This window comes from Myotis myotis, unplaced genomic scaffold (genome assembly GCF_014108235.1).
Source record: "Myotis myotis isolate mMyoMyo1 unplaced genomic scaffold, mMyoMyo1.p scaffold_m19_p_2, whole genome shotgun sequence".
In the NCBI taxonomy this organism is placed as follows: domain Eukaryota; kingdom Metazoa; phylum Chordata; class Mammalia; order Chiroptera; family Vespertilionidae; genus Myotis; species Myotis myotis.
The window spans coordinates 101,412,067-101,434,944 of record NW_023416324.1 but is presented as its reverse complement, the minus strand read 5'-3'; the positions used below and the strand labels follow the sequence as shown (position 1 = coordinate 101,434,944).

Genomic DNA, 22,878 nt, shown 5'->3' with positions numbered 1-22,878 from the left:
TATTTATATCCTGCCTATTGAGTCACACAACAGTGTTTAAAACCCAGTCACACTGACATTCTTCTTCCAGGGCATTTCATCTTGGAAATGTTCTGGAATGGTAGGCTTTGGGGTTGCAAAGACCAAATACCCACTTGGCTGATTTCATCAGAAAGCGGGGGAGGATTTTTTGTAAGTATACTCCCAGGTCGACTGGGAGCCTGAAGAAACAGGCTTATAAAATGGGCTGGAACCCAGGATCTTCAGCAGAGATCCTGCTGCAGAAATGGGTCACTGCATGTCCCCATTCCATGACTATCAGTATAGCCTTCAACAGTCCCTGACCCTCACTCCCTACTGAAGGATCCAATCCTGGGTGATAGCATTAGGTTGGCCAAACCTATATCATATGCCTTTCTATGCCAGGCTGGCTGGGCTGGTGGAAGAATAGGAGGAGGATGTATGTAATGCATGCAGTAGGTCCATGCCCAGAAGGCCCATTCCATGCTCAGGTCCTATTTTCCTAGCTGCCGGAGTGTTTGCCTGCTGACAGCTCAGCTGAGTCCCTCCTAGTGCTGTCCTGGGAAGAGAGCTGTTTACCAGAGGGGAAGATCTCAAATGTGAAAACATTTGTCCATCATTTTGTTCTTTCCCATTGGTTGTTTTTGTTGGGGAAATTTCCTGATTGTTTTAAATTAAGCATACCGGTGGTCAGAAAGCAGTGTCCACCCAGATTATTTTTTTTAGGTCTGTTTCTGTGTCAGCTATTTGTTTGTGGGATTAAACTTTATTTTTTGAGGTAATTGTAGATTCACATGCAGTTGTAAGAAATAATATAGAAGGATCCCATGCACCTTTTACCCAGGTTCCCCTAGTGGTAATTATCTTGCAAAACCTCTCTGGAGCTGGATGCTTTCCATTCAACTCTCTGTTTCTTCAGAGAAAATAAACCATTGGAACCCCCCCTGCCAGAGCACCTGGTCCCACCCAGGGAAGACCTCCCAGTACAGGGATATTTAGAGGTTCCCCCAACCCACACATTCCCTGGCCTGGGGACTTCAGGCTTTGAGAGTGACCCCTAGACACCCCTCATCACCATCCACAAGCCCAGTGACTTCTGAGGGGCAGGCTTAGACCCATCTGGGCCTCTCTGAAGTCCAGTGAGGTGTCTGCCCAGCCCCAGGGCCACCTTCTCCAAGAAGCCTTCCCCAGCATGATTGAAATCCAGTTTCTTCTTCCTTGTCAGGTGGTGGCATCATTTTGTGTCTTCCTGATTACAATTCAGAGCACACTTTCTGGATGCATGCTCACCCTGTTCCCTTCCTGACCTCCCACTAGGCTGAACCCTCCCAGCAGCAGATTAACATTTTTAGAAATGCTGGTGCACCTGGTGCCTGCTGAACCCACCTTCACACAATTCATGACAAAAACTACAAACCACAGAGGACAAAAAGTACATTGAATTTAAGAGCTGCGATTTTTGCATGCAGATGAATTTAGTGATGCTGAACTTTCTCTCTTTCTTGGGGGCGGGGTGAGGGTAAGAGTGTGCTCTAGGAGTGCCGACGCCCTTAATCTACCCTTTGGGTAAACCACATTGACGCGCTAAGTACCGCCATAGAGTTGAAACCACAGGGTGTGAACGTGGGAGCCAGAAAATGCTCAGGGCTTCCCGCGTCGTCCAGGGTGTCCCGCAGGCGCGGGCCTTCAGGCTCTCCCCACACGGCGCGTACCCAGCGCTTCTACTCCCTACGGTGGTGCGGACATGCGCAGCATCTTTCCTCTACTCCCACCCCTCCCCTCCCCTCCCTCAGTCACCGTCTCCCCGAGAGCGCGCACCATCTCATACCGCGACTGCATGGCCCGGGGCGCGCACCCCAGCCCCTCCCCCCGCCGGCCGTGCCTGTGAGTGGGGTCGCAGTGAGCTCGGCCCCTTTAGTTCCCGCGCTGCCCCGCCCCGCCCCTCTCGCTCCCGCGCTTATCACCTGCTGGCCAGGCGCGCGGGCGGGGACTTCGGGCGCGAGGGGGAGCGCGCGGGCGATCGGGTCGCTGGAGGTGAAGCGAACGAGGATGGCGGCGCGGGCAGCCGGGTCACCGGAGGTGAAGCCGGCGAGGACAGCGGCGCGGGCTCGGGAGCTGCTGCAGCTGCTGCTCGCGCTCTCAGTGCTGCTGGCGCTGGGCCCCGCCGCAGCGGCCAAGCTCAACATCCCCAAAGTGCTGCTGCCCTTCACGCGGGCCACGCGCGTGAACTTCACGTTGGAGGCCTCGGAGGGCTGCTACCGCTGGTGAGGCGCGGCCGCGGCCCCGGGCTGCGGGCGGGCGGGCGCTGCAGGTGCGCCGCGCGGGGGCAGGCGGCGCGAGCGGGTCTGGTGGGCGGGGGTCGCTCCTTCCAGGCCCGCGTGCAGCAGGTGCGGCGGCCGGACCTGGCGGCGTGCACGCCCCGGCGCCGCCACTGCGCACGGCGGCGCCGCTGGGCCTCTGCGCCAGGGCCGCCTAGGCCTGACGGGCCATGACCTGCTTTTTTGTGGGTTCCTCGGGAGCAGGGGCTCCACCCAGTCGTCCTGACTGGGGACAAGGGTTCTCAGGACGTCTCCGGTCGGGAGTGGAATGTGCCCGAGCGTCTGGGCCGGGATTGGCGTCCTGTAGTCTTCTTGTTCTGTACTCCAGGGAGCAGGTGGACAAGGCCCTGCCAAGCCTAGTGATGGGGTACCGTCCCTGGCACCACAGTGGTGTGGGAATTAGGTGTGGAGAAGTGTGGAAGGCGTGTGTGGGAGTCAAATCATATCCCTGCAGCATCTTTGGGAAGAACATAAACCTGTGATGAAAGGGCTTTTGGAGGAAATACTAGGTTCCGTTTGACAGACAAGAAATGAGACACAAGAACGTGTTTGGTGACTCACGCCCAAGTTTCTCAGAGTGGAGTTAGCCATGATGCCTCAAGCTCAGACATCTCTTCTGGCTTCTCAGGGGAATTCAGGGATTGTACACTCATTGTGGGGGATGTGATACTAATGAAACTAGAGGGCTCTGTGCCTCCTCCCCACATCAGGGAGACCTGGCTAGGCTCCTGGCAGGGCAGAGTGATGTGGTCCAGCCCTTTCATCCAGCAGATGGGGAGTAATTCGGCTTCTACTACTAGCAGGGTGGAGACAGCCTTTGGTGTGCCTGAGGCCCCCACCAAGATGGGCCTTGCTAGAGATGAAAGGAGGAGGTAGTCCCCTGCCTGGCTCCCCCCCTCCACACCCCCACCCCCCTACCCCCTCATGGTACACCTTTGCTCCTCCCTTTCTTTCAGAGTCTCAAAGCAGGGTGTGTGTTGTGGCTTAACAAGGTGGGATCACATTACAGAGAAGTATGTGCGTATTTTAAGTTTGTTTGAATATTCATCTGTGCAAGTGTGGGGCCCAGAGCAGCTTTCTACCTTACTTGCATCTTTTTATTTTTCTGTACGTTGGACTCCTAAAATAAGGACATGCCATGTCAGCCAGTTGCATTTTGGGTTTAGTGTCTTCTGTGCCTGCGGGTCTTGTTTCTGGCTGGCTGTCAGAGGCTGATCTTAGCTTTAAGTTTTCTATATCCCTGTCTAGGGCCTTGTCTTGTGTGGGAAGTTTAGCTGTTCATGCTTTACAGGAGATACATGCTCACTCTCTGGTTGAAGTTGTCTGTTCTCTTATTTTATTGGTGAGAAAGAGGAAACTGGTTATTAAAAACAGCTGGCTTCATAGGAGTCCTTTTGGATGTATTTGTATGCTGCTTCCTCTGAGCTTCTTTAACTGTACCTCCACTCCCCCCGAAGTAACAATCTTTTTTGTGTGTTTTTGTGTGCATTTTCTTCTGAATGGAGCGTATAGACTAGAGTTATTTTAATTTACTTGTTATAGCTTCTTAGGAGGGAGGGGAAAAACAACACATGTAGTCTCTGGCACATCAGAAAAGCTTTAAGTGAGCTATAACTTGTTTTGCATCTGATCCATAGTTTTTATTGCAAGTGTGTGACCGCTCATTCTATGTGTCTCCTCAGGTGTTTGTTGGTTGTGATTTCCCCTTCACAGGAAAATCTTCCATCAGTCAAGTACTGAAAATGCTTTCTTTATTTTTAGTAGTGCTGTTCCTAGTTTCATCATCTATTGTTTAGTTCAGTGATTTTCAACCTTTTACATCTCATGGTACACATAAACTAATTACTAAAGTTCTGCAGCACACCAAAAAAATATATTTTTTGCCAATCTGATAAAAAATAGGTATAATTTTGATTCACACTAGATGGCTATTGTTGTATTTGCTGTTGTCATTTTTTTTTTAATTTAACAATCTCAGGGAAAATAAGTCATTGCCCCTGACTAAAGGGTCACATATTGCATGTTTTGAAACTTCTTTTGGCACACTGGTTGAAAATCGCTGATTTAGTTGGCATGCAGACAAGCTGTATGTCTGCAGTAATCTAAACCTGGGAGGAAATATCCTCTGCATCCAAGGAGTTCATTGTTAAGTCTCTGTGATGAAACACAAAGAAAGCGTAAACTCTCCTGAACCTTGGAGTTACTTTGGTTATCCATAGAATTTGAAGTCAAGCTCCAAATTTACTGAAATCACATGCCTGAGCCAAGAAACAGTTTTGTCTTCCTGTTTCTTGATTTTATAGCATCAAATAATTGGACAGTTTTAGGGCCAGAGGAACCATAGAGATCATCTAGTCTAAACTGCCTATGTTTTAGTCTAAGCCTCAGAGAGGAACCTGCTGTCTGTGATGTCCTGTAGAGTGATGGTCTGTGAGTTGAGCAAGACCCCACAGCGGTTCTCAACCTGTGGGTCGCGAACAATGAAAATACATCCTGCATATCAGATATTTACATTATGATTCCTAACAGTAGCAAAATTACAGTTATGAAGTAGCAACAAAAATCATTTTATGGTTGGGGGTCATCACAACATGAGGAACTGTATTAAAGAGTTGCAGCATTAGGAAGGTTGAGAACCACTGCTAGGACATGGGACGCTTCCAGTTCTACCCCATTCAGGAACTTACAGCCTCTGGCTAATTTGCCAGACGAATTGAATCCCTCCAATTACACTCAGCATTGCTGGTTATGTGACAGGTTCCTGATTCTTTTTAAATATTTTGTGTGATTGAAAATGCTCCATAAAGTATATTTCATTAGGTCCTTTTTTAAGATATGTTTTATACAAAAATTACATCATATGGAAAATTGTGGAAAGAGAAATATATCATAATTCTTCAACTGTAATACAATCAATCAGTCACCATTTCAGTTTCCTTTTAATCATTATTTTTTCCCTCTAAGTTCAACCTGGTATTTAGGCCACTTGGTAACCTCTTTCTCTTCCAACCACCAGCTAAAATTAAAGTCCAAGTACTTTTCTATGCCGTTTCAAAATCTTCCTAGGTGTTCAGTGTCTGAGCACTATTCTGCTAGATAGATGTTACATTTTCTGCTTATTCTTTTCCTTTCGGTTGAAGTCCCAGGATTTCTGGATTCTTCAGTGGGCTGCACTGTCTTGGAGAAAGTGTCTTAGCCTGTTTTCCCAGAAGCAGAGCTCGAGATAAGGATTTAGTGTGCGTGGCTTATTAAAAGGTTTCTCCGCTGAGAAGTGGAATAGGGAAGGGGAGATGAGTGAGGATGTGGTCTCAGAGAAGGTCTAGCCTTGGGCTGATCCATGGGACCCTCTGGAATTGACTTGCATGAAGGTTGTCCTCTCTTGAGGTGAGGGGGAAACCAAGCTTATACTTTTTTGCCCAATCAGCCATTGGCTGCTCCTGAGGGGAGGGGTGTGTGCAGCCTCCCAGGCCTCTGGGTGGAGCCTAATGGCCAAGGGTGTTTGACTGGACAGGGTTGCAGGTATAAACTGTGAGCAACAGTACTCCCCACAGCTGAGGGGCATGGGGTGGGCCTGCCTGGTAAAGAGCATCTGGCACCTGGCAGGGCATACACAGTGTGCACTGAATTGAGCTGTGCACAGGCGGCCGGAAACTCCCCAGGGCAACATGGAGCTGCCTGATGTGTTTGCCAGGCTTGGTACTGAACTAGGTGCACCCACTCACCACGGCCCGGCACTTCTCAGCCACAAGTGTAAGGATTGTTGGGGAGGCAAATGGGACCCCTTTCTGCTACATGGGCCCTGTACAGTGGAGTTTGTCCTTGGAATATGCTGTGTCCCAGTCAGCTCAGGTGACCCATTGAGAATCACTGGACATGAAAGACTCACAGTCCCTTTGTTCTTGCTGACCCGCATCTGAGAGTCCAGCACCTTCCTGAGATATGTACTTCCCAGGGTCCCTCTGCCTGCCCCCAGCAGGAGGAACCATCAGCAAGTCACATTGCAGTACTTTGCAGGCTGAAGTTGGGGGAGAGAGGGTGAGGTGAAGGTTTCCTCTGGCTCCTTCCAAAACCCTGCTACCTGCTGAGCCAAGTTGGAACCTCATCTAGTTCCAGCACCTTCTGCTGAGTTCACAGACTCAGCCTGCAGAACAGAGCAGTTCACATGTTGGGAGCTGGACAGGTGAGGCAGTAGGCCTGACGGGAACTGGCTAATCAGGCTCTGACATTAAAATAAAACATTTACAATGTGGAAGCTTACAAAAAAGTGGGCTTCATTCATCTGCAGGCTGACCAGTTTGCAACTTCTGCACCTATTCATTGGGCCTTCTGTGGCCTGTAACTGTGCTTCTGTTCCCCTGGCCTGGAGTATTTTTCCCTTGACACCCCATTTGTGGGCACTGTTCATCCTTACACACTCAGACCAGTCTCTCTCCTCCTTGCTTCTGCAGGGGTCTTGGAATGGTAGACTGTGTTTGTGTGTTCTCATTGGAGGTCGTATTTGGTGTTATTTCTGGCAGAGATGCCACGTGCCTGCAGGTCCCAGGATAGTGCTCACTGTGAAGAGCTGTCCTGCCTGAGTGCCCTAGGGACAGCATTGATGACAACCATATTTCACAGGTGAGGGCTGGGGATTCACTTAACAGGTAGGTCATGAATATTTGTGACTGTATGAGCCAGGTGTTACTCCAGGTCCCAGGGGTGACAATGGACAAGCAGAGGAGAACCTGCTTTCCTGGAGCATAAACTAAGGAAAGTACAGGCCACATTCCTAGTGGTGAGTCTTTGAGGACATGAGCAGTGTGCTGTGTGATTCTGTAGAGGGCAGCCAGGAGAAGCCTCTGGAGCTGAACTGGAACCTGAGTGGGACCAACTGGAGGGAGCAGCAAGTGCAGGGGCCCTGGGGGGACTGAGCTTGTTGGAAGAGCACAAACAAGCAGGTTTGGTGAGGGAAGTGGTGTTAGGAGATGAGGTTAGAGAGGTTGGCAGGGGCTGGGCCTGTGGGACCTTGTGGCCTATGGTTAGGAGACAGGAAGCGGGTGGTCAGGGTCAGGAGTTGGGTGGCATTAGCCTGGGACTGGTGCTCTGGGCCTTGCTCTCCCCTCTGCATCTGGCCTGGGGGCTGCCTCAGCGTTAGTTCCTGCAGGACTGGTGGGGCCTTGCTAAACTCCCTTCATGAGACCCAGATAGGGAGGTGCCTGGAAGTGTTTCTTTCAGTTGGCCTGGTGCCTGGGTTGTTTACTTCCTGCTTCATTTCTGTGTTCCCCATTCTGCTCATCTTCCGGCCTGCAGGCTCTAACTCTGCCCAGGAGGGGCTGGACCTGCAGGTAGATAGAGGGTGGGCTGTCACTTCCACTGCCACCCCCTCCCCCTTGGCACAGCTCTCACTTTTTCTTCTCCCTGTGGTTTTCTGTCCTGAACTTCCCTGTCCGGGGCTCGGCATCCCCTGCTCAGCTCCTGTGCCTCCCAGAGCGCCAGACACATTCTGTGTGTCCGAGGGCCTTATGTGACCTTAAGATTGGGAAAGCTTTACCCTTTCAAAATTCAGTGTCAGTCCTTTAGAGTTCCTCAAAATAAACGTTTATTTCTGGTTCCAATATGTTGTTTATATTTTTTTCTTTGAAAAATTGCAGTAAAATATACATACCATAAAATGTACCTTCTTAAGCATTTTTAAGTGACGGTTCAGTGGCATTAAGTGCATCCATACTGTTGTGTAGCCATCACTGCCATCCGTCTCCAGGACCCTTTCATTAGTGCCAGTTGAAACTCAATACTCATCAACCACCAACTCCTCATCTCCTTCCTTCCAGCCCCTGCAACCACCATTCTACTTTCCTTAACACCTTTTAATATTTGTCTATCTTCAGAGGGAACAGGACGATGGCTCAGAACTTTTGCAGGGAGCAGTGCCCCCCCCCCCCCCTTGCCCAGCTCCGCCTTCCCAGAATCTAGTAACATTGTTTTGACTCATCTTTGTTTTTATGGTTATCATTTGCAGATGTATGGCAAATGATAGCGGCTTTCTGTCTACAGAATTGATATAGGTTTCCTTTAAAGTACTGTTTCTATAAAGAAGAATCAATTCAAAGGAAAAAATAAGGAGAAGATATAAGGGTTACCTGGATATGACTGGATCCAGGAGGGCAGCATACAGCAAGAGCCCAAAGGTGGGGAAAGGCTGGCAGAGGGCAGCTGCCCGGTGGCCAGAGGCACATGTCCAGAGGCAGGGGCTTGGAGTATTGTAGGAGGGGTGTAGCAGAGGGAACAAAAACAGCAGAACCAGTTTTTTTCCTGCTAATCCCTTTACATGTTATTCCCCATTTAATCCTAAAAACAAAATTTAACCCTTGTAGGAATGACTTCCACTGCACAAATGGGGAGCCAGAGACCAGGAGCCTCACAGACAGTTAGTGGCAGAGCCACTTTCAAAACCAGGTCACTCGCTCTAGAGCCAGCTCAGACCTGGGAGGCAAGAGGAAATGAGCCAGCACTTCTCAGCTAACAGTTGGTTTACCTAGTTCCTTCAAGACGGTTTTAGAACAGTTAGTGCCACTTGAAAAGCAGTGTCAAGGATACATGTGGGGTGTGTGGTGTTTGAGGAAGAGGTTAAGGCCATTTTCTGCCCAGGTTTGGAAGCCGGCCCCTCCCTGTGGACAGGGGTGGGAGGCCTTTGTCCTTATTTTGAACTATCTATGTGCCTTCAGCACAGGGGAGTGGGACAGTGTCCAGACCAGTGGTCTAGAGCCAGGCTGGACTGAGGCATTTTTCTAGGAGTATGAATATGGGCAGATTACTTATCATGCAGAGGTTTCCTTGTGTACCAAATGGGGTTTCAATAGAATTAAAATGAAATATTTGTGATGTGTTTCATTCTGTGACTGACACATAAAAAGCACATAATAAATGAAAGGTTTTTTCTTTAAAAAAATATAGTACCAGTAGTTTGAATGAAATAAGGCAACGAACCTTAACAGAATTCAGTCAGGGGGATTTCATTTGTCTAGATTCTTCTGACCGTATATAACAGGAAACTCAAACCACAGTAGCTTAAATAAAACAATGGCATGTTGTTCTGGCTCATAAACCTGGAGGCAGGAAGGATTTGTTTTGGGCATCTGTGTTGCAGGAGCTTTTCAGCAGTACTTGGTCTCTCAGTCCTCAGGTCTTTACTTCAGCTAGGTGCTCTCCTGGGGTAGAAGAAAACAGTTCCAGCCCTGCAGCCCCCAGAGTCAAGTCTAGTGGGGCACATGCTTGGGTCTGAACCCTGGCAAACCAGGGGAACACACAGCTGATTCACCAGGCCCCAGGCACCTGCTTCCTAGTGTCCAGAGGAGTGTGGGTAGTCTGGGGCTCATGATCTGAGAGTGGAGAAGAAATCGCCCCCCCTAGAAAATCTGGACACTGTTACTGAAAGAGGTGGGTGGAGACTGGGTCACCCAAACGAAGCACAGGTTCCCTACAGGAATGACACCCATGTGTGTGCATTGGCCTCACTCACCTGCTCGTTGAGCTGTTTAGATGTTTGTGTGTGTGTGAGGGGGCAGATATACCCTGGGCGGGGTGCTGGAATGGAGCTGCTGTCTGGGAGGAGGTCATGGTAGGATGTGAGTGAGAATGACGAGAGGAAAGAAGGCGACATGGCTGTGTGGCCGGCACTGAGCCTCAGTCTCCCAGCTGTAAGGTGGGTGTCCTGGGCCACCTCCTGTGTAGGACTTTGGGGATGGTTCTGAAAACACTTGGAAAGGCCTTTTTTTTTTTTCCATTTAGGACATTTGGTGCCTTTTTTTCCATTTAGGACATTTGGTAAAATTAAGTTTGTAATTACAAACCTTCCCATAAAGAGAACTCTAATTTCAGATGGCCTTACCTGTAAATTCTTTGAACATTTATGAAGAAATAGTACAAGTCCTTTGTAAACTCTTTTAGGAAGGAGAGAAGGAATGATCATTTCCTAGGTCATTTTTGTAAGGCCAACATTACACTGATTGCAAACCAGACAAAAACATTACCAGTAAAAGAAATGCATAGACCAAAAGCACAAAATTCCTTAACAAAATACTAGCAAATCAATTCCAGGAAAATATAAAAAAAAATAATGTATCATGACCAACTGGGGTAAATCCCAGGAATGCAGGTTTGGTTTAACATTAACAAAGGAATCAATATAATTCATCATTTCAACAGAATGAAGAGGAAAAGCCCATAGGTGCAGAGTAGTCAACACCATTCATGAGAAAAATTTACAGCAAAGTAGGAATAGAAGAGAACCAATTCACCATCTGATAAAGGGCATCTACAAAAACATGTGCCAAAATCATATGCTAGTGCAGCAGGGCAAGAAGTGAACAAGTCACAGGCCCTGTCCTTGTCTGCAGTGTCTGAGGGAAGTTGGACAGGGAAAAGCATTATTGCCAAGTCATTGTGTTGGGGCCTTTGAACTCGCTGATCCATTTCCCCCAGACACTCTTCTTCCGGATGCCCAAGAGCCCACGCCTGCTGCTCCTTTACAGACATGTGGGTCTCTGCTCCCATGTCACCCTCTCCGTGAGGCTTGCGCTCACCATTCTACTGAAAATTACGGCCTTTCCCTATCTTGCTTTAATGCTTTCCGTAGCTCTATTTTCTAAGACCCCATATTCACTCATTTTGGTATTCTTGTTCTCTTCCCACTGAAATTTAAGCTCTGTGAAGGTGAGGATTAATGTATAATTAGTACTTTGTTGTATTCCCAGCTTAGAACAGTGCCTGGGACATTGCACATAACCCAGTAAATATGGATTCAGTGAATGAATAAATGAATTAGGGGCCCCAAGGAGACCAATGGTGTGGAAACTGAGAGGAGGGTAGGTGAGAAGGATCAGAGATGGGTCCATGGAAGAGTTGCCATTTGCCATAAGCCATGAGAGTTGGGCAACATGAGAGTGGGTGAGAAGGGCATGTGAAATGGAGGGAACAGTATAAGCAAAGGAATGGAGCGTGGAGGCGTGAAAGCTGAGAGGGAGGTAGAGACTTCTCAGCAGAGATTAGACTTGAAGTTGGAAGTTCAGGCTCTTTTCAAGAATGTGACCTTGCACATAGATCAATGGAATAGAATAGAGAGCCCAGATATCGGCCCGAACCAATATGCTCAATTAATATTTGACAAAGGAGGCAAGAACATACAATGGAGCCAAGATAGTCTCTTCAATAAATGGTGTTGGGAAAATTGGACAGATATATGCAAGAAAATGAAACTAGACCACCAACTTACACCATACACAAAAATAAACTCAAAATGGATAAAGGACTTAAATGTACGACAGGAAACCATAAAAATTCTAGAAGAATCCAAAGGCAACAAAATCTCAGATATATGCCGAAGCAATTTCTTCACTGATACAGCTCCTAGGGCACTTGAAACTAAAGAGAAAATGAACAAATGGGACTACATCAAAATAAAAAGCTTCTACACAGCAAAAGAAACCATCAACAAAACAACGAGAAAACCCACTGTGTGGGAAAACATATTTGCCAATGTCATATCTGATAAGGGCCTAATCTCCAAAATTTATAGGGAACTCATACAACTTAACAAAAGGAAGATAAACAATCCAATCAAAAAATGGGCAAAGGACCTAAATAGACACCTTTCAAAAGAGGACATTCAGAAAGCCAAGAGACATATGAAAACATGCTCAAAGTCACTAATCATCCGAGAGATGCAAATCAAAACAACAATGAGGTACCATCTCACACCTGTCAGACTGGCTATCATCAACAAATCAACAAACGACAAGTGCTGGAGAGGATGTGGAGAAAAAGGAACACTTGTGCACTGCTGGTGGGAATGCAGACTGGTGCAACCACTATGGAAGACAGTATGGAGTTTCCTCAAAAAACTGAAAATGGAACTCCCATTTGACCCTGTGATCCCACTTCTAGGAATATATCCCAGGAAACCAGAAACACCAATCAGAAAGGATATATGCACCCCTATGTTCATAGCAGCACAATTCACCATAGCTAAGATCTGGAAACAGCCTAAGTGCCCATCAGTAGATGAATGGATTAGAAAACTGTGGTACATCTACACGATGGAATACTCTGCTGCTCTAAAAAGGAAGGAACTCTTACCATTTGCAACGGCATGGATGGAACTGGAGAGCATTATGCTAAGTGAAATAAGCCAGTTAATGAAGGAAAAATACCACATGATCTCACTCATTCATGGATAATAGAGACCATTATAAACTTTTGAACAATAATAGATACAGAGGCAGAGCTGCCTCAAACAGATTGTCAAACTGCAGCGGGAAGGCCGGGGAGGGTTGGGGGACAGGAGGTAGGGGGGTAAGAGATCAACCAAAGGACTTGTATGCATGCATATAAGCATAACCAATGGACATAAGACACTGGGGAATAGGGGAGGCTAGGGGACTGTCTAGGGCGGGGAAATGGACACATATGTAATACCCTTTGTATTACTTTAAGCAATAAAAAAAAAAAAAGAATGTGACCTTGAACCAGGGACCCTCTCTTAGGCTTGAATTTTTGCTTGTGGCTCTAAGGATGGTAGGGTGTGGGCATTGAGGAGGCTGCTCTTGGGGCCCTGACAACAGGGATCAGGGTCAGGCTTTATTAAGAGAAGAGGATGGACAGGGTCAAGCATTAATGATCACAATATGGAAGGTCCTGCATTTTCTTCATTTCTTTAAAGAGCAGAGTTCTTGTGCTCAGAATCATGCCAAATACTGAAGGGCCACAAGCCCCTTATTTGGGAGCCTCCTCCTGTTTTCTGAACTTGAGAGCTTACTGTGTGCAAGGCCCTGTGATAAGAGCTTTGTTATTGTACTAAACCACTCTATCCCTTTGCACCAGGTACTGTTTTTATTCCCATTGTATAGAAGAGTAAATGGAGGTCTAAAGAGGTTAAGTCATTTGCTCAAGGTCACACAGCTAGTGAGTGGCAGCACCCTGCTGTCTCAGAAGTTCACCTTCCAGCAGATATCAGTAGGCAGAGAGCTGAGCAAGGCCATGTCCCATCACAGAGTGCTGCTCACCACTTAGCCGCAGGCCTTCAACTGACTGGATGACGCCCACCACGTTAGGGAGGGCAACCCTGCTTTATTCATTCCATTGGTTACATGTTGATCTCATCCAGACACCAGGGGCCCAGAGAAAGACCTTCACACTTCCATGTAGGCCTTGGGGAGTGTTGTTGAGTGGGGGATAGTGGGATAGGCATGCCCACCAGCAGCTGAGATGCATGGATGAGCCAAATATGTGCGAGCTGGAGCAGCACACACCCTTGGCGGATAATTTAAACTGGAGTCTGCTCTCAGTAGAAAAGCCTTATGAGCCAGGACCTGCTTCTTTAACAGAACATGCTGCTGCATCCAAGTGAATTGGGCTGTTGGAGTAGGAGATGTGGCTTCAGTGGGGGCAGGTTACAGTGTGGATCCACGGGAACCTCACCGTGAGCGGGACAGCGAGGCCCGATGACACATCATTGCTGGAGTCTGTGTTCTTTGTACAGCCAAAACAAATGGCTTCAGAATGTCCTAGAAGGAGTCAGATAACTAAAAATAACCTTTTGCTGTTAACAGAAACACCACCCTAGGCTGCCCTAAACGCTCTGCGGATGGTTGGGATGAGCCCCTCTGGCTTCAGATGGAGCATTCTGGAGCCCAGAGAAAATTCCCAAGTGAAAGTGGGGGTGGAGGATGTGGTTGTCCACCCCCTGGTAGTTTGCCACATCTGCTACTGACTTCTCAGCACTTTATCATTCATTATGAAGTGTTTCCAGCCCTCCCAGAGGCCTCGTGAGGACCAGTCTGGCTCCCACTGCAGTGAGCTCAGCCCAGGTTGAGTGAGTGCAGGGATTCCAGACTGCTCTAGGCCTGTGTGTGGGCTCTTTCCCTGCATGGATCTGGCTGTCTTCAGGCTGGGACAGGCCACCACTGCAGGCCTGAGGATGGGGTGGGTGCCTTCTTCCCCAGGCAGCTAGAAGAAGTAAGGCATGCTGCTTTGTCTTATCTCTGGGCTACATTTACTGCCCCGTGTCAGCCCTAAGTGCAAAGAGCCTTTCTTAAGAGGTTGTAGGAGGGTTCAGCACCTGCTACCCCCAACCAGCCCTTGGCAGAGATCAGAAGATGCCCACGGGAGTGGTGAATTAAGAATACTGTATCTGACTGGCTCTCCACCTAAAGGCCTGCCCTCAGAGCTGACTGTCCAGCCCCATAGTCACTTGCCACTCTTGGGAGTCCTTGACATGCTGCTGGGGCCATGTAATATTTGTGATATGTTGGATTAAGTAATATGTATTATTAAAATTAATTTTATCAGTTGCCCTGCCTGTGTGGCTCAGTTTGTTGGAGCTGAGGTTGTGGGTTCAATCCCAGGTCAGGGCATATATGGGAGGCAACCGATGGATGTTTCTCTCTCTCTCTCTCATCTCCGCCTCATCGGGGACATTGATAGTGAGGGGGTGGGGGTGGGGGAGGAGGAGGCGTGCACATGGTAGGCAGGGTGCATAGGGGAAATCTCTGTACTTAACTCTTAATGTTGCTATGAATCTAAAACTGCTCTAAAAATAGTCCTTTAAATTAATTTTAACTATTACATTTTTCATAAGTCAATTAGAACATTTTAAATGTGATTCACCTCATATTTCTACTGGACAGGGCTGCTTGTACTTAATAAAGCCCTACAAACAGTAGGCACACAATGAAAGGTGCAGTGTCCCAGCCAGGCTCAGAAGGCTGCCTGGCATGGCAGTTGCAGACCGAGAAGGGCTAGGGATGCGGGACGAAGGGCTTCATGCCTCTTCAACTGGAACTAGATAGCTCTGTTCTTATCAGCAGTGATTTATTTGTTGGGACTCTGTCTGAGATTAACTCACTGCTGTGAGGGAATGAGAAAAGAGGTGTCCCTAGTTTGTTCTTGAGATTAAGACTTGGAGAGGGAGTGGCATTTATATCCTAGACTGGGAGTCCAGATCTCTAGCTCCCAGCTGCCATTTAACAAGACAAACCATGCTGTTTCTCAGGGTAAAAGCAGGAAATGATAAATTGTCTTTATTTTTTCCTAATAGACTTTACTTTTCAGAACTGTTGCGGGTTCATAAAAATATTGAGCCAAATTATGGATTTTCTATATAGCACCCCTCCCCTCAGTATCCCCCATTATGAATATCCCACACTAGAGTGGTGCATTTATTACAAATGTTGAGCCTACACTGCCACATTATTGTCCATAGTCCATAGTTTATATTATAGTTTGTACTTAGTGTTGTGCATTCTATAGGTTTGGACAAATGTGTATTGCCTTGTATTATTATAGTCTCATACAGAGTAGTTTCATTTCCCTAAAAAATCCTCTATGTTCTGTCTATTCATCCTTCTCTCCCCAGTCTTTTACACAATTTTAAAATTTGGATTAATTTTAGATTTACAGGAAAGTTACAAAGATAATACCAAGTTCCTGTAAACCCTTTACCTAGCTTCCCCTAATGTTAACATCTTCCATAACCAGGAACACTTGTCAAAATCAAGAAACTGACATTGGTACATGACAGTTCACTAAACTCTAGGCTGTTTGATATAACCATTTTCTCCACTGAAGTTCTTTTTCTGTTCCTAGATCCAGTCCAGCATCAGCATTGCATTTATTTGCCCATTTCCTTTGTCTCCTCTGTCTCCTCTGATCTGTGTGAGCTTTCTAATTTGGTCTTGTTTCCACAGTAAGTGTGGTGTGTGCATACATGCATGTGTGTGCACACATGTTTGGAAGGTTTAATGTCCTTTGAAAATGCTCTTAAGAGTTCCAAAGCTATGGCCAGTTAAATGGGGTGTGTTTCCAGCATGGGTGTGAGCATTTTGCCACAGCTACCTTCTCTCACCTCTTGTATATTCTTGTCCATTTTGTTGTCTGCCCTCAGTCTCTGAAACTGTCTTTTCTCAGAAGTCTCTCAGTGATGCATTTTCTCAGGGGCTTAGACTTCTTCCCTTAACTGTGGGTGAGGTTTATTGCAGAGTACTTTCAGGCACCTTGCCAGCAGCTCGCGTGCCTGTGATGTCTGTGCAATCAAAGCACCCTTAGGTGTGTTTGCAGTCACTACTGTGCCGACTTGGCTCTGGGAGAGCCACTTGGCATCAAACTGGAGAGCAGGGAGAGGTCTGTTTGGGTGTGTTTAACATCACTGCTTTTAAACACCAGGCAGTTTTTACAAATTTCCTTCTGAATATTCTAGGATGTTGATGTATCAGTGAGTTTAAGCCGAGGCCAGGAAGGAAGTAGAGAAACATGTGCCTGCTCTGCTGGGTGCTGTGCTGAGTGTAGGCCTAGGAAGGAGCATCGAATTCTCTGCACAGTAGGTTCCCCTTTCCTGGTTCCTCAGTCACACTAGCAGCTCACTGAGGGCAGCACCTTATTCTCTGATCTATAAATGTACATCAGATTGGAATGCTTAGCAGCGGTTCTCAACCTATGGGTCGCGACCCCTTTGGTGGTCGAACCACCCTTTCACAGGGGTCGCCTAAGACCATCCTGCATATCAGATATTTACATTACAATTCATAACAGTAGCAACATTACAGTTATGAGGTAGCAACGAAAATAATTTTATGGTTAGGTCACAACATGAGGAACTGTATTTAAAGGGCTAGAAGGTTGAGAACCACTGGCTTACTGGCTTAAGATCCCCAGTGCTTGTCATTGCCCTTTGAATAAACGGAAGCTCCTTACTGTGGCCCTCAATGCCTCCTGGCCTCATCACCTCCTGTCTTCTTGACTTCAGCTCCTCTGGTGTCTTTGACCTAACCCCCTGCCATCAACTTGACTAAGACCCTGGCATCTCCTTGAATTCAAAACCCGCTATCTCCTTGACTTCAATCCCTGACCTCAGCCCCTGCCATTCTCCTTGAGCTTAGCACCTCTTATCTTCTGGAGCCCTTTCATTCTTTGAGCACACCTAGCTGCTTTCAACCCCAGGGCCTTGGCTGACCGGTCCCCAGCCTGATACACCTGTGTTTGCGTGGTGTCACTGAATGGCCACTTCAGAGCGGCTTCCCTGAGCCCTGTCTGCAGACAGCTGTAAGGGTAGCGCTCATCCTGTGATCTTCGTGGTGAGTCCACTCTGCTTGCACCCCTCCCTCGCCTCTCACCGCAACTGGGAACTGTTGTATCACATGTTGTAGGTGAGAAAACATGGCACTGATCCTGGATACCTCCCAGAGTCATGCTGTCCCTTCATCCTTTTATTCTGGAGGCCTGTCTCTCCATGGGAAACCACCTCACAGATTTGGCTGATCATTTGTTTGTGTGTTGATCTGCCTTTCTTAACCACATCGACATGATGTTGGCTTCATCACATGGGGGCTTGAAGTCATTGTGGTCATCTTCAGCTTTGGTAGAATTTATTTGGGGATGGAAGCTAATGTTGGAGCCTCCTGTGTGCCAGGCCTGGCGTAGAGTCATGAGGGGTACACCGTGTCTTTTCTTCACCGGAGACCATAGGCAGTTTTCCTCCTGGTGTAGAATTATTTTCAAGCCCATAGAATAATCTCGTAAGATGCCTATCTAGTGAACATTGAGGTGGCTTCCAAGTCTTTGGTCTCCTGCTGGGTTATTTTAGCAGGGGTGTGTGTGCAGAGGTTCCACATCCACAAATTGTCCCCCTTCTATCAGAGGGGTCTTGGCTGGGCCCTGTTTCTCCTCTGGATTTGAAGTTTGTGGAGACTACCACCTTTATTCTGTGTTTGAGTCTGTGACAGAGCCTCATATGGGGAGCCGTCTTTGGCTTCTGCTCCCAGCTGTGCCTTGTGGGATGGCTTCAGAGAGCAAATTCTTGTCTTCTTACCACAGGTCATCGACCCGGCCAGAGGTGGCCAGCATCGAGCCGCTGAGCCCAGACGAGCAACAGTGCTCCCAGAAGGCAGTGGTGCAAGCCCGTCTGTCCCAGCCTGCCCGCCTGACCAGCATCATCTTTGCAGAGGACATCAGTAAGGGCTTTGAGTGTCCTGTGTGTTCCCTGGGGGAAACCATGTAGCAAACATCCCACTGAGAGCCCAGCCATAGATGCCACTAGAATCCATGGCAGTGCTATCTATTTCTCCTGTTGGGTCAGAGGACACCCAGGCAGGATAGGGACACTGAGCAAGCAACATCATTACCCTGGTCCCTCCTGCCAGCACTTTGTACAGTTTTCCCTGTCATGGAGGCTGGCTTTCATTTCTAAATTAGTATTTATTACGCAAATAACTCATAATGAATATTGAATCAAAATGAACAAAGTTGTAATCCTTTCACTTCCCCATATTTAATTTACCATATTATGGTTGTAAAATGCTTAAAAAATAATATAATTTTCTGTCTTGCTTTTCTTCCACCTAACATGATATGAACAGTTTTTCATCTCATTATAGAATTATTTTTAATGGCTGAGTTATATTCTTAACAGGAAGTTGTCCTGTAATCATTCCTTACATTGGACATGTATGCTGTTTTTAGATGTTTATTTCAGTGTTACATAGAAAAGTAAAAATTCTTATTCAGAGAATTATTTTGGGTTCTGTTAGCCATTTCCAGCTAATGATAGATTCCCAGTTTTACTGGGTCTCACAGCATGTGAATATTTTTAAGGTTTTTGATATGGGGCTGTATTGATTTCTAACAAAGTACATTAATAGTGCACATGAAGTTTCATATGGTGCCTGGAGAATGGTCAGAGTGATTTTGAGTCACATGCTGTTATTTTTGCACTAGGGAGTTCTCCAGCTAATACCATTTATGTGTCTTATTTGTGGAGCAAGTAAAACATCTGTGCTCATGGGAACACAGTCCTTTTCTTCTGCTGTAGAGCTGATAGTCTTATGTAAAAACACCAGTGTAGATCAATAAACACCACCAGGCAGAATTCCTAATCTCACTGTAGGGACAGGCATCAGAACAGTACTATCTTTTTGGATGCTCCTCATCGTACTATATGTCATCTAACATAATGACTATGCCCGGAAAGTACAATGTTTCCTCAGAGGAGTGTTCTGCACACAGCTTTAAATGCTGGTGCTCATGTTGGAAAGGCACACAGTGGGCAGTGAGCATGCCTCTAAAGTGCTTACTCTTTGAAAGTCCATGCTGACTTTCAGAAGAGCGTGTGCTGGTCAGCTGCTTGCCTTCTGAGGCTTAATTTGGTTCTTCCAGCCCTGTTTTGTGGTGCTTGTTTTGTTGGCTGCTCTAGTCTTTGCCAAAGTGTAAAACCACCTGACCTGCAAAGCCCTGGAGGTGGGTGGCAGTCATGCCCTGGCACTCCGTCTGACCCCTGGGTCCTGTCCCTTTAGCCACGGGCCAGGTCCTGCGCTGTGATGCCATCGTTGACCTCATCCATGGCATTCAGATCGTCTCCACGACCCGCGAACTCTACCTGGAGGACTCGCCCCTGGAGCTGAAGATCCAGGCTCTGGACTCTGAAGGTGAGGACATCCTCCTGGCAGTCTCTGTTTCTTTCTTCCCTGTGTCCAGTCCTACCATTCCACACAGAAGGCTGCTCCAGCCAGGAAAGTGAGGTTGGTGATGGGGATGGGGAGGAGGCTTGAAGAGCTCTGGACTACCTGGGAGGTAAACCCCAGGCCCTTGGTGTCAGGGATGCCATGGCCACTCTTGTTTACTGGTCTCTGTAGTAGGGCTGGTGAGGTGAGAGCTTTTGTAGCCTCTGGAGGCTGACTTCAGACATGTGCATAGGGATTGTGTTTGGTAAAGGCATTTCTTTGAAAAGTGATATCTGAATGATGAGAAGCTGGGATAGGCTCCTGTGTTACTAGGTTGTAAACAGTGGGAGGCATTCTCCTTGCTTGGCTTTGAGTGCTGCTATGACTTCCTGGTCCAGATGGCAGATTGTGTGTGTGTTTGCTTTGTGTGTGTGTGTGTGTGTGTGTGTGTGTGTGTGTGTGAGAGAGAGAGAGAGAGAGAGAACAGATAGACTCTGGCACACATGTATACTGCTGTCCTCATGTAGTATCTTTCTTCATTTTATCAGAATCAAATACTGAATTGTTCTTAGATCTATTCTGGCAGTCGTCAGACTATCTTCACTGTAGCCTGACCTTGTGGTAAAGGAACAAAGGGAAATTTTGTAGGTTAGATTATTTTTCTTTTCCTTTTAAATTAAATTTAATTAATTTATTTATAAAATTATTTGTCAGTTACAGTTGACATACTTTAATTTTCTCAATTACAGTTGATAGGCCTTGTTGTCAGTACATCAGAATGGCCAAGGCCGCTCTGAACATGAGACTAATTAGGGTGCCCAAGGCCAAGATACCATGAATAGCTGCAAGGCCACAGTGATCTCACGGTACGGTACGCTGTGCCCTTCTGTAACCCAAATGATTGATGTCACTGTTGGCAACTAGCCTTCTTTGTCTCTGGAGTAATATACAGGTTACTGACCAGGAGTCTGCTAGCGAGAGAGAGCAGCTGGGAGAGGAGTGTGTGGAGAAGCAGAGGCGGTAGGCACAGAGAATGTAGCTTCTGTGTGTGCTGGAGAGGCTAGAGGGCTCAGATGGAGCTGAGAGCTGATACTGGTACGATGTAACGCTAAGAACTCACAGAGAGCTCAGATATAGCCACCATGTTAATCATCCAATGTGCTGGGACAGTGAAGCTTAGAAGTAGTTACTGTGTGAGGCTACAGAGACCAGTCAGTGTGCTGGGCAGGAGAGACAGGAGAAGCTGCTGAGCCAGAGAGCTGAGATATCACTATGATGCAAAGCGGTAAGTTTAGAGGCAGCATGCGGCTGCTCAGATAGTAACTGTGGGTACAGAGACTGATGCTACTTTATGGGAAAGATATGTATTTACCAGCCGGTGTCCAGCTGCCTGCCTGTATGGACATTGTCGTGAAGAATTGTCGTGTCTAATGGCTGTATGGCCACTGGTTTCTGCAATAAAGACGCATTCTTATATACCCTCAACCTCTCATGGCTTCTCCATCTGCCCCACGAATTGACCTGTATAACTAGTGAGCACAGGATAAAGGAGGAACTTGGACTAAGTTCCCAACAGTTAGTACAGTGGGCAGGGTTCGAGGAAGAATTAGCCCTGTGCTTGGCTTAGTCGAATGGGAAGAATTTAGAAGAATATATGGACTCAAAGCCACTCAGAGCTAAAAAAGGAAGGGATTAATAAGTACACAATTACAAAATAGTCATGGGGATGTAAAGTACAGCACAGGGAATACAGTCAATAATATTCTAATAACTGTGTACGGTGCCTGGAGGGTACTTGAAATATCAGGGGATCACTTTGTCAAGTGTATGATTGACTAACCACTATGCTGTACACCTGAAACTAATACAGAATAATATTGAATGTAAACTGTAATTGAAAAATGAAATTTGACTTCTGATCAAGATGACAGTGTAGGTAAATGGGATATTTGCCTCCTCTCAAAATTGCATCTAAACTACAGAATAGTTATCACCACCTGAAATCAAGCTGAATGGAAGTCCTACCACTAGGGAATTAGAGAAGCAGCCCCATCGAAGCTGGTCGGGGCAGAGATGTGGAATGGGCTGGTCCCACACCCACATGTGGTGGACAGAAGTCCAGAGGGATATCTCAGCTGCAGAGGTCCCCACTGAAGAGTGAGGGGTCCAGCCCCATACCAGCCACCCCCCGGCCCCCAGGTTCCAGTGCTGGAAGAGAAGTCTCCACCACTTCTGGCTGTAAAAACCAGCAAGGACTGAAGCTGAGGAAGACGGAGGCTGCTGAAATCCCAGGAGGTTCCTTGCAAGCATGTCAAACTTATGGCCCGCCACAGGTTTGACATGCTTGTCAGGTTCTGCACAGCCCTGGCTAGTGTGGCTCAATTGGTTGGAGTATTGTCCTGTACACTGAAAGGTTGCAGGTTCTATTCCCAGTCAGGGCATATACCTAGGTTGCAGGTTTGAGCCCCAGTCAGGGGGTATACAGGAAGGTAACCGATTGATGTTTCTCTCTCACATTGATGTTTCTCTCTGTCCTCTCCTTCTCCTCTCTCTAAGATCAATAAACATGCCCTGGTATGAAAATGAAAATAAATAAATAAAACAAAGGGCCTGCACATGGACTTAGTCAGATTCACTACCTCTGAGCTCCAGCACTTGGGCAGCAACTTGAAAGGCACCAGAGGCAAATGGGGAGGAAGTGAATTGTCCAGCATTAGGATGAGAAGTGGGGTAGGCAACTTTGTCCAGACAGAAGTGCTGGCAGAGGACATTGTTCCTTTGATGAGGCTAACCCCCACAGAGCCAACAGGCCAGAGCCACTCTTTGCTCCATCCTAGTGATTTCCCGAGACCCCACCCCACCACACCCAGCTTTCAGGCCCACCCAAGCTGTTTCCAGTGGCCTTTCCATACTAATGGCCTGTTTTGGCTCATGCTTCAGATTTTTCTAAAATTTCTCAAGCAAGTAGCATCTGCCTGCAGCGAGCCTGCACCCCCTCTCTAAGTGGCCCCAAGCCCGGCACTAGCAGCAGCTTGCCTTGCTTCACAGCTTGGCCTCTCCTGGGCACCTCCAAGCGCAGCACAAGTAGCAGCCAT

General features: G+C 47.3%; 1 protein-coding gene across 4 annotated transcripts in view; it reads left to right on the top strand.

The window, feature by feature from the left end:
- Positions 1 to 1,983: 1,983 nt before the first annotated feature.
- NUP210 (nucleoporin 210) overlaps positions 1,984 to 22,878 on the top strand; it is a 124,970-nt gene continuing 104,075 nt past the window's right edge. For 3 of the 4 annotated variants that reach the window (XM_036348955.1, XM_036348956.1, XM_036348954.1), the window contains exons 1-3: positions 1,984 to 2,264; positions 18,162 to 18,298; positions 19,637 to 19,768. In XM_036348955.1, the coding sequence (XP_036204848.1) occupies positions 2,050 to 2,264; positions 18,162 to 18,298; positions 19,637 to 19,768 (484 nt within the window). In that variant the 5' untranslated portion in view covers positions 1,984 to 2,049. The remainder of the gene's footprint in view (positions 2,265 to 18,161; positions 18,299 to 19,636; positions 19,769 to 22,878) is intronic. The other variant, XM_036348957.1, reaches the window with a different exon arrangement.